Genomic DNA, 12,500 nt, shown 5'->3' with positions numbered 1-12,500 from the left:
TGGAAAAATGCCAAAACTGCTACCGTATTGGTGACTTGTGACACGACGACATTAGAGAGCTTTCGATTCTACGACGAGAACTACTACGAGTACGAAATTTTCTCATAGACTCAACAGTGAGCGCGCGCAAACCAGCGTCATTTTGGCGGGAAAAACGTGTTACCGTCGTCATTTTAGTACGACGTTTTGCAAAAATGTCGTCATGTCAAAACAACTCAACAACAAGGTAGCAGTTTTGGCATTTTTCGATCAGCAAAACGGCCCAGGTAACAGCAATAAGAATAACTGAGCAACCTATGCAGCTAACAAAGAGTAAGATAAATCGTACGGGTTATTAATTTTCTAAGCATTTTCGCTAAAAACTGCCAGTCAAAATTCGTACTCGTTCTCGTCCTCGTCCTAAAATCTAAAGGTCCCTATTGTTGCAAAATCTCGTCCTCGTCGTACTCGTAGTCGTTCTTGTCCTAGAATCTAAAGCTCTCTAATAGGGAGTGAAACGATTGGCAACGAAAACGCCAAAAAGCAGTAATATTATTGGTTAAAAGAACCAAAATGATCGTGCTGCACGTGCGGCACGCATTTGTGAACATTTCTCTGCTGAACTCGTCAAAACTATTACGTGAAATGACCAAATTTAAGGTTTTGACGACAACGTGGTCAAACTACAGTGAATCTTTCAGTCTCACTCTTTACTTCAAATTCGTTCGTACCAATCCACTTATAGGCCACTTCGCCCATATTGTATGATATAACCAAGATGGAGTAATCATGAAATAGTTAGAATAGCTCAAAGTTATATTTTGAAATGACGCTTGCGTCGCCGTCGTGGTTTCTTAAACTCCCTAATGTCAATAACCCTGTGGGACGTAAAAGAATCCATACACTAGTCACAAAGAGTATAGGGCTCTGTTGTATATCAAGAGGGCCGTGAGTTAGAAAACTGGAGAAGATTAAATTGCGTCTCCCTCCCTAAATAAACTTATCGTGTCTTATTATATGACTAGCTCCGTGAGCGAGCACGATGAACAAAATCCCACGCTGTAATTGGCTACCCGAGAGGGCAATACTGCCCTATCAGGATTTCTCGCTGGTCCCGCAAGATCAAAGGTTATTTTTTTAGTGTTTCATCCCATATAATAAATCCTTCATTGACAAAGCTTGTTCGATCAAGATGGCTAGATATTGGCCTCGTTCTTTTTTTGTGCGTTTATGGACGGAGACGAATAAACACGCAAAAAAAGAATCTGGCCAATAATGTCCAGCCATCTTGACCTCACGCTTGGTCAATAACTCAGTTGTACCGTAATGTTGAAATGCTGTGGAGTGCAGAAATTCAAAACTTTTTATTGCAAAGCAATTGGTGACGTCATCTTAGAAATACAAAAACAAATGCTTCTCACCAGCGTGAACATGAACAAATAACTACACATTTTGTTAATATGGGAAGCTCAAAATGGTTGTCAGCTCTGCACGCGCGCACGTTAGCTCCACACGCAATACTTGACTGCGCGTCACCTGACAAATGCAAACGCGTGACCGAAAATAAAAACATCTAATATAAAATCGGGAAACCGGAATATTATTTTGTTAGATGTGGTGAGCTAGATTGATGACCTACCCCGAATTTTTGTATACAGGTAAGACTCGTTTTTTCGCATTCTTGAAGAAAATTGTCAAAAAACTATCAAGTGAAGTTTTTACATCTTTCAAGAGCGTTTTAATAAAAACTACTAGATTGTTGTTTTTTTCTCAAATCAGCAATTAGGGAGGAATTTAACGGGTTTTTTGAAGTTTGATAAAACTACTAGGTCACCGAAATTAATTGTTTTCAAAAAATGGGACTCTTTGAGCAGCGCTGTACCGTTACCATGGCAACATTTTAAGATGAGCAAACAATAAAAAAAATGCCTGATACATGTAAGGTATAAGACAGGTCAACACTAATTTCCATCCATCAAACTGACATTGGACATTTCGTAACAATTACACGACGCAATATCCCATGTTAATATTGACAAGCGTACCGCTATAAAAAGAATGAAAACAGGCAGAATTACACCTTTAGCTCAACAAGAAATATCGTTTCTAATCTAAGCCGCGCTGATCTACAGTATTTAGGTCTACAAACCCAGTTGAAGACGGTTAACTTTCAATTGTTTTGCTGGGTACTACTTTGAATACTCTAAAAAATTCGATTTTCCGGGCGGTTGTCTCGTTAGTCTAGTGGATATCGAAAACTGCAAAGTGAAGCCATCGATCCGGATTCAACTCTTTGCCTCACCTATTGTGAATCGTCTCAGTTTGTTTAAATTCTGTGTTTCGTTGAAGTAGATTTGAAGTCTAAAGTAGACTGTAGGCCGTATAAGTTCAATAAAAGGGAAATGTCAGTTTGAGGGATGGAAAGAAGTGATGAATAAGACACATGTTAAAACGTTTCCCCACCAAAAGGATGGACAGTTTTGTAACCCTTTTCCATGGGTTAGTCAACCGTGATATAAGCAAGATTAGTTACAGAAACACAAAAAGCGTAAACCGGAAGTGACATAGGTATAAAAACGAGCATTAAAAAAATAAACTCACCCTCATTTTCCTGTGCTTTTGTAGCGTTGATAATTTTGTCAAATGGCGGTAAAATTAACAGCTGCGCATGCTCAAGTAATTAGCTGGTTGAAGTACCAACGGAAATTCAAGTGAATAGTGTCAGTGTCAAATGCTCCTGTTGCAGCTCTCAGATACTCAGAGAAGAGTCGATCACGGCTTAAATTGACTGAGTCTACCCCCTTGAGGAGAACTTTGCGCACGTATGATCACGTACGATATTTCAAATTACTACGGCGCGTACGATTTGTTGGCGCTTACAAGTTTTAGCTTCTTTGGCAAGAGTCTAGCAGTTTTCTTTTCACACTTTGTTGTTACTTATTTTTCCGCTTTCTTTATTCAGATTAAATTTGGAGTTTTGAGCGTACCATTCAAAGGAAAATTTTCTTTACAGTCACTTTAACGGGATTGGACATCATTACCATTTGCATACTTTTTAAAGCTATAGGTAAACACAAGAAGAAAAGTCATGCCTTGGTACGATAAAGCTCCTTTTTATTGTGAATGTACCCCTCTCCTAAATTTCAACCCAACAAAGGGTGACCTTTCTTGTCCAAAATATTCCTTTTCCTAAGGAAAAAAAATTACCTACCCAGGTCCGTCCTAAGATTTTAGAGCATTTAATAAGTATTACCTAACCAAAATTAATAACTGCACGATGTTAATTTCTGTACTTTCCCAAAGAGGTTTTGTACAACCGCAAGAAAATCACCCTTCTGGCTACCGCGTTTAGTTGACAACATGGCATAAACGTAACCATAGGCCTCACTAAGCACGTTATTGTAAAACTGGTCGATAAAACAAAATTCCATAACTTATAATATATATATGTATATATTAATTTACCCCAACCCATATTTTCTTTTGAACACATTATAAGGTTACAGTTCTCAAAAGTTGGAATATAAGTCTAAAACAACAATATAACGACATAAGAATACAACAACAAGGTTGTCATCTAAAATGGAGAAGCTTAAAACTCATCTATATACATAGTTAAGATCGCTAAGTTAAGAATTCAAATGTTTAAAAGAAGCCTTGCAAATAAATAATCTCTCTTTCAACAAACCATATAAAATGACACTGTACAATTGCTTTGAAAATTAAAACTACATTGAGCTACGAGCCTCAACCCTGAAATATTTTCACCTCAAATTGCTGGAAATGTGGCAGCCTCTGAAATTTGTTTAGAGAGCCAAGAAAATGACATTTCGTTGGTTGAACGATAAGATATTGTCACTTCCCCTGACGCCATATTGAATGCAGTGACGTAAAAAACCAACATGACGACCCTGGGGATTGCTTTCAACAATGGTGTCTGTCGGAACGCTTATTTAGGGTCACGCAATGCAAATGACGCGCGTAATCTGGCCGCGCTTCATGTTGTGACAGCAGAATGAATGTTATTTCATTAATGTGACATTGATTGACGTGTAACATGAAACGTGAGAAAGAGAGACAAATGAACGGTTGCTGTGAATCTAGAGTTAAGAAGAACGAAATTGTAGTTCAGATTGTGAAGCGTTTTTGTATAACAAGAGAAGAACCGGGACGAAATAAAGACCGAAACATGGCTTCACAAACGCATTCTACGGTAAAGGAGAACACACTTCCTTTCGTTTCAGTTAGAAATCACGGACGCTGATCAGTTGATTGAAAATATTCTACAATGCGGGAAAAGAGAATTGAAATTAACACCTGGACAACCTCGTTCCCAGAGTCTCTCTTCTTCCCTTCCCCTGAGAACGAGGTTGGCACCACGTTTCCAACAACTTGATGTCAATTTGTTCTCAGCAGTCAAGGTATTCCTTTAATAAACGACACCGCTACCTTAGAATCTCTCCAACAGACTATGATAGTAGCTTATCGTATGAACATAAACTATCTAAACACTACTTCGCTGTGACGAAGTGATGTGACGTCTCTGACAATGAGGGTATCTTTGCTGACGTCACAGTTTAAATTTTGTTTCATTCAATAACATACAAGAAAAAAACATAAGCTAAGCTTGCTCGACACAGACACATTTCCCTCTGTATCTCAAGAACGGAGAGGATTTAAGTCGCCAAACTTCACTGACATGTTTCTTTCAGTTGGCGTGAAAACATGCTAAAAGATCGGCTTTCCAAAACAAGCTGTTGGCAGTTTCACAAATGGCTTTTTTCGGGCCCGAAACGGTTTCGGGACTTTCGAGAAACGGGCCCCTGGTCACTCCGGTGAAACCGGTTTAGGGAGCGCGCGTATCACATTTTTGACAAGGCGAGGTAGACTAATGGTCAAATTCGAGCCTTCAAAACGAAAATCAATATGGCGTTTAGGAGTGCGATCGAGACTTGGCCTGGGTTTGAAACGGTCTCCAAGCAACGGCTTGCGCATACTTAATAAGGATTTCTGCAGAGTCCTTTCTTTCTCGCCGAATTAAAAAAGGCTCAGCTGGCATTGAGGCTCACAGAAGACATCATGCTATTTAACAATTAGACTCGTAGCCCGCAAGGGCTACGGGTCTTTGCAGGCTACGGGTCAATAGCCCATGAGGCGAAGCCGAATGGGCTATAGACCCGTGGCCCTTGAGGGCGAAGGGTCTAATTGTTTTAGTATCACCCAACTAGTCGGACAGAGAAGGCAATAACAAAGTTAGCAAATGCAAATAGAAAATTAAATCTATTTGGAAATAAAACGAAAGAAAGCGTCACGCTTTTCGCTACTCGAGGACTATTACTAATAGTCCTCTAGTAGCGTAGCCAATCAAAATGCAGGATTTGCATTAGTCCACTAGTTGGGTGATACTAATTACAAATTAGCTTCACAAGGTAAAAGAACTTGTTAAACTTGGTTAAATGTCCAATTTTAAGTCTTTTAGCTTTGATAACCAGCAAGTTATTAGCCATCAAAAACTGATAAATTCTTGGGTAGTAAAGGCGCCAACGATCCTATACATTCCTTGTACAATTTCGAACTTTCAAAGCATCATTGCTTCGAGATTATCTGGTATCTTGGGTTCAAATTTTCAGATAGCTCATAATGCAATGCAATTTCAATATTCAGTACTTTCTTCTTGGCTTACTGATTAGAAAACGGCAGCTTTGTGCTAATTAGGCAAACAATGTAAAAAAACATTCCCCAGAACATAAAGCAATTTTTCACATTGCTGCAATGTAATGCGTGTGAGGTGTCAACGATTTTTGTGCCCGGTATGCTGCTCTCCATGTATTTGCATTGGCATGTAATAATGCAAGAATACGCATAAGAAAAAAGGAGCTGATAAGAGATCTTTTGTTTTCGTCCACCAGTAAGGCGGAGATGACGTAAAGAGAAAACCACCTATACTTAAATTGTTCCTCACTGTTACTTAAGTTAGAAATTTTTTTGTTGTCGTTTCACTGCAAAGTGATTAGACAACGAAGACCATTATTACAGCATCCATTGTAATGTTAGGGCCGGTCAAAAAAGTGAATAAATAACCACGAAAAAAATACGTCCCCTTTAAATAAGAAACTTGTCAACATACCTAGTATCGGAACCCTCCTTTGTTTAAAAAAAAAAAAACTAAGGCTTTCAACTGGGCATCGAAAATAAAAACTTGATTGTTTCACTTTAGCAGCTTATCGAAGCGATCTGATTGGATGAATTTCAGCTTTGGCGGGATTTTCATATATGAAAATTATTCCACGGCAAGCAATGCCTGTAGGATAAAGTAGGACCTTTTAAACTCTTCACAATCTTTCTGCGAACAATACTGAATGTTCTGCTTTATATTCTAAAAGCAATTTCAAGGTAAAATGCAATTTTCCAGAACTGCCTTCTAAGTTTTCCTCACACTGATCTATACTTTCGGTATTCTTACTTCTCCTAACCCGTTTGCTTAGCATGCTTAAGATCTTTGTGTAGAGAAAACTGAAGCTGATCACTTCAGGGAGAGAATGGCTTTTTACGCGAGTCACCTTTCCCAGGATTCTGCTAAATTGACAATCCTGGCACCGACAAGAGGCAATGAGGTAACGCTAGCTCTCTCTGCAAAAGCCGTGGTGTCCCTGAATTAATGTAATCGTCCTATCAGTTACTACACAAGCAACCAGCATCTCGTCACGCTCCGCTATAACCTGAGGTCACGCAGTTGTCGTCATGAAACAGATTCCCTTGAGTTAATACGGGACTATATCGAAAGAGTGCTTGCCACTGAACAAATCGTGCTAGGAATTTCCCTTAACTGCTACTGTCAAGCAATGCTCTTTGTCCCAAAGTGACCAAGCGTTTTTGAACATTTGCAAGTCACTGGATCAGAAAGAAGGGGGACGAATATCGACTAATTTAAACTTGTATTCCTCATCATTTGCCGTCGGGTGGGTCTCGACTCACTTCGGATTTTTTCCGTTCCTCTATTCTTGCAAGTGCAGCGTGTACTCGGAAGCTGAGTCTGTTTTCAAAGTCATATCCACTGAAATTATCCTTTAACAGACAATAAAAAAACAACTCACCTCAACAATCGAGTATTTTCGTCCATTTTATTAAAACCTTGTCCCATTGGCCTTAATCACACCGTGGCCTTGTTGAGTCTCGAGGGATCCCGAGGGATTGAAAACTTTTGTCGGGATAAATGTAGTAGTTTATCCTTACTTGAGGAGGAGCATTTGGGGACACTTTGTGAAGTTAATACGAAATACACACGATGACGCCATTTGACTACAAGTACCAGAATCCTTCAGGTTTTGCTTGTCTCATGCTAATTAGAGCGATTGTCATTTTACCCCGCTGGGAATACAAAATTTAAATACGAAAAGAAAAAACAAACTGAATTCTGGTAGCTGTAGTCAAATGACGCTATCGTAGAAGTTGCCTATTGTTTGTATTCCGAGACACGAGCGATGTTAAACTTGGGGAAAAAAGCAACGCGACACTTCGTGACGCTTATTGAAATCGGGTGCCTCTAATTACTTAAGTTTCTCCAAAATAAGGTAAGACACGTCGTGACACATATATAGGTGTAACATTTGACGTTACGTGGCAACACCTGACAACCAGCACAGGGGCATTCTGTCTGCGGGTGCGCGACTTTGAGATCTCTTATGAGCGTATCCGCTGTCCCACCATAAGCAGAAACCAAAATGGCGGTCTACGTGGCGAAAAGTTTCGAGTACGTGTCGTTATCTTTGAAGTTTATCTTCCTTGCCTTACGTGTAGACGGTGTCAAAAAATCGAGAAACGGTTGGGCTGTTTATGGCAAAAAGTCAGCAAAGTACTTTCGAATAATAAGGGGAAACCAAGTTGTTTTGGTGTGGAACTCTCACGTAGTCAGTAATCTTGCGAAAGTTGCATAATTCGAAGGGCTCTTCAAACACACATAAGCAGACTAGACAGACATTTTACCGCGTTAGTTTTGATTCCAACCTACGTGTTTATCCCTCACTGTTCTCTCTTTTGCTCTGTTGGGCATTCTTGTTTGAAATGTGTTAAAATATCAAGAATTTCAGCTACATTATGAAAATAAATGTTCACATCCAAAGTTTACGGTAGCTTGCCTTTTTTGGTTTCAAGTTTGTTGGCATGAACGCGAACAAGCGTGAACGACGGGCCAAAAACAGCAGCTTTCACCAAATTATGGTCTGAGTAAACAGCCAGAAAATAGAGAGTTGGTAATGTTGCCACGGGAAAAAGGTTTAGAAATTGTGGAACGTTTGAAGCTTCTGACAGAGAGTAAGTCATGTCAAGTCTTGGTTTCGTGTATGGCATGGAGCACCTCCCATTTGAAAATTACTTATCTTACATGGTGTTAGCTTCAGGGAACTAGAGCAAGATAGCTGGTTAAGGTTTTGAGTTTAAGCACATATCCCTAGGGAACTAAATCTGAGGACCTGAAATAAATAACCACTGTCTAAGGGCATAGCAAGGTCTATAATTCCCATGTTGTAATTGAACAAGCTGCCCTCTTGAACCTTGTACAACTGTCTTCTTCTGTAGGAATGATCCTTCTCTGTGTTCATGTCCAAAGAATCAGACTATTCAAGTTGAAAATTGATTACAAAATGACAACAGGAAATTAGTAAGTTCTGACTAGACCAGGCCCAGGGAACAAAGCGATGTTAAGAGTGACACACCAAAGAGTATTCCTTTTTCAATATCAAGCCCTAAGCTTTTTAAACTTTTACAAGTATAGAACTAAATATAATTTAATTTGTTAGTCCTTCGGAAGTATAAGATATGAGGAAATGGTCAACAACTGTATTCACAATAAATGGATATCCAAAACGTAATGATCACGAGTGTTTTTCTTCATATCAACTTGCTGGTCACCTTACTGAGACTATGACATGTAACATTTTATTATGTAGGATGGATGTGACTCCAACTAGTGAAATCTTAACTGTATATTGAATTTATAAGCAACAAAGAATCCCATTTGTTTGAGCCTCGTGAATTCAGCACATCTGTTAATTTTACTGCAAACAATTTAATTATCTATGAGTGTTTAAGATTCCAATCATAATCCAGAACTTCAAGAGCTTCAAATACGGCTGTTTCACATAACCAATTTGCCCATTTATCTTCATTCACAACTGGTTCTCAAGGTGACACCTTTCCACAAAACTTGACCTCTCAGCCATCACTTCTGTCCATTGCTCCAATTGTTAAGCTACTGCTCATCTATCTAAACAGCAGAGAATAAGCTGTCAGTTCTTTTGATCCTAACTTTTAATTCCGTACATGAAACACTTTTTCCAAAGCAAGCTTACTGATAAACCTAAGACATGGAGAATTATGGACACTTTTCGAGAAACTGTGATGAGTAAACTCTTCAAATTAAAGACATGCAATATGAAACTCTTTTCATTCTTCTAGATAATTTACATTCCCCTTGTCCTTTAAATTAACAGCCTAACCTTAAAATTAAATAATAATTTGCAGAGTACTTCTGATCATGGCTCAGAATACATGTCTGAACACATGTCACTACAAATCACAAACAGACAAGCTTCTAATGCATACAACCATTAGCCTCTTTGAAAGCCACAAGCATGGGCTACTAGGTGGCCTTATTGCAACCAGCTCTTCTGGAAACATCAGTAACTTCATCAGATATCTTGCAGGAATGGTTATGCATGAGTGTGGGGCACAACTGCAAGGATCAAACACGGCCATTTTAGGTCTGAAGTAAACATCAATAATATAGGGTTTCATTTCTTTCAACTTAAGTAAACCATTCTCTCCCTATTCCTCACACTATCTTGGTTTTTACATACATTGTAAATGCTCATAAAGATTTGCTACACTGTACCCAGTATTTATTCAACATTTTTTGGGTACAAATAACATTCAAGGTAATATGTAGATGAACTCCCTTGCTTACTCTCATTACAAATTTGAAAGTATTATTGTTCATCTAGTTTTCAACATAATTTTGTATCTTCCTTTACCCATGAATTGTGGTGAACATTTATTGATTTTTATACTACAGTATATGGATTGTTGGAAGAGCCAGTACATGACAAATCTGATGTGTAACATATTATTTGTGAATAATGATTGTTGAGAAGATGATCAAAATATGGTGACAGGTCTTGCAGATAATCAAGTGCATGTTTCACTTATTCTAGACGGTACAACGGGATTCTGGCAAGTAAAACGTGTTTCCTAACATTTTTTTGTACAAATGTATAACTAACACATACATCTAAAGAAATCGTGATTGGCATTCTTCTACAGGCCAAGGAATACACACTAAAAGCGAAATGTCTGTTCTGCCCTACAGAACTCGTCTCCAGAATTACAACCAAATCTTTTTGAATGAGCATTCTCACTTATTTCTTAAATCGCTCGTCTAAGAACACTTGCTGAGGTAAATTCAATTGCTGCACGTAGAAAAAAAAAGCGACGAGCTTCTAATGCTAGTCTGCTAGGTAGCAGCATGCTAATGAAATAAACACGATAACAGAGCTTACGCCATCCGGTTCGAAAACTACATGGACAAGCTCCAAATGTGTAATCTTCGACAGTAAACGGTAGTAGTTTGCCTTGTTACAAAAAAGAGCACGCATTTTTTCGGAATAAATAAACCAGATGAAGCGGAGGACAAATAAACAAACAATGCACTAAAAGTGTTCTCGGACTTGGGGGCCGGCGAAAAAGGCTAGTTTAATCGAACTTTTGACTTAAGTTAGCTCTAAGAGACGAAAAAATCAATTACAAAAATACCTACTGAAGCACAGGAAAAAAAATTGCAAAAGTCATCGTGTATTGAAATGACACTACAACCTTGTTAAAAATGGACAACTATGTACTCTGCACAACAGACTTGGAGAGCAGCAAGACAGAAGACTTTTGTGACCCACGACTTGGAAAATCTATCGAAACTTCCCAAATAAAAATTTGCCAAAAGCTGTTGTAATAACATTGTAATCCTACAAACAGCGCATTTTTTAAAGCCTGGAGTCCCAAGAGGCTGCAAAGAGGAAGAAGACACAATGTTATTTGAAGTAATTTTAAGCTTGGGGGCCGGCGGAATTATGATGAAAATTTACTTCAAAGTTGAAGCAAAATCAGCTCAAATTCAAAATTTCCATCTCGTAAAGGGTGGTGTATCTGAGGATCGTGTCAATATACAGCCCTACGATTCATTACAATAAAGCTTCAACATCTTCAAACTAACCTGCATCATTTGTCTTCTCCTGTGAACATCTTGAACTTCGGTAAATCAAATGCCAAACTCCACTTCTTTGGGCCTTTATCTCGTTTTGTTCGCAATTTGATCATTAAAATATTCTCATCCGAACTCCCAACAAACTCGAAGAATATCCATAGTGATAGAAAAGTGTGTAATTTTGTTACAATCTTTGATCTCTCTTGACAAAATATTTTTCGAAGTGTAGATCGCCCGTTTAAAAACCCGCGGGCAGCGTGTTCAAAATAACAATGGCGCCGAATTCGATTCCCTTCGCGCATGCTCAGACAAAATGCCCATGTGCTCTGACAACCTCAATGTTAACCCGCTTTGGTAGATAAACAAAACTGTTTAGGCAGAGAATAAATGCTGGGTTAGGCACTGATCTCTAGTGATTAGGTCAAAGCGCAGACTCGAAATGGTTAGCTTTCATGGATTGTTCTGGTGACACCATATTTAAACTTAGTAAAACTTTTGGCAGATCGTTTGGGACTTAACATTCACAAAAATAAGTGTCTCACCTTATTTTGGAGTATCCTTTCTAGTCACAACCGTTGAAAAAACGTAGCCTTTCTCGTTACTCAGGGTTCAGTCAATCAAGAACAGATCAAAGTTGAACAAACCTTGACTTTTTTGAGAAAATCTTCTCCTTTAGAGCTCATCTGAAGATAAAAGAATGTTGTAGCCTCTGTCATCTATAGCAATAATTATTCAAAGAATGAAACATACAAACCAAAGCTTCTGGTAAACAGTGTCTCCAGTTCGCCATTATGCCAAATGTTGCTGACTAGCAAAATTTTGAACTTTGATTTTTATCCAGAGGCCTTCACTTTGAGTGTAAGTTTTGGATTTCACGGTCCGCCATTACTCACGTACAAACTGACCGACTGGACCGCAGGGGGTTGGATCCAAGGAAAAGTGACGTCAAAGGCTCTCTAGCTTAAAATTCATATATGCAAACCGCGAGTTTATAAGTACCCACGCATTGCATTCTTAAGGCCGGGATACACTAGGCGACAAGTCGCAGCGACAGGTCTCACCGATAAGTTGCTCCGTGTGTACCACTTCCAAAACAAGTCGCTGCGACAACACGCCTGTTCGGTGCATACGCAGTGATGTCGTATGAGGGGGAATGCGAACAAGTTTTCTAATTGAATATGGCTGACCATATGACGCTCTCTCATTGGATCATTTATATTTTGTCGTAGTGACTTGTTGCCGGAAGTGTACACACGGTGCGACAACGCAC

General features: G+C 38.9%; 1 protein-coding gene across 1 annotated transcript in view; it reads right to left on the bottom strand.

The window, feature by feature from the left end:
* Positions 1 to 5,776: 5,776 nt before the first annotated feature.
* Positions 5,777 to 12,500, bottom strand: part of LOC138033660 (tetratricopeptide repeat protein 39C-like) — a 46,450-nt gene continuing 39,726 nt past the window's right edge. The window contains exons 15-16 of the mRNA XM_068881451.1: positions 11,875 to 11,913; positions 5,777 to 7,044 (exon numbers count right to left, since the gene is read on the bottom strand). Of these exons, the coding sequence (XP_068737552.1) occupies positions 6,925 to 7,044; positions 11,875 to 11,913 (159 nt within the window). The 3' untranslated portion in view covers positions 5,777 to 6,924. The remainder of the gene's footprint in view (positions 7,045 to 11,874; positions 11,914 to 12,500) is intronic.

Source organism: Montipora capricornis, chromosome 14 (genome assembly GCF_036669925.1).
Source record: "Montipora capricornis isolate CH-2021 chromosome 14, ASM3666992v2, whole genome shotgun sequence".
Taxonomy (NCBI): Eukaryota; Metazoa; Cnidaria; class Anthozoa; order Scleractinia; family Acroporidae; genus Montipora; species Montipora capricornis.
This window is presented reverse-complemented; position numbering and strand designations above follow the sequence as displayed.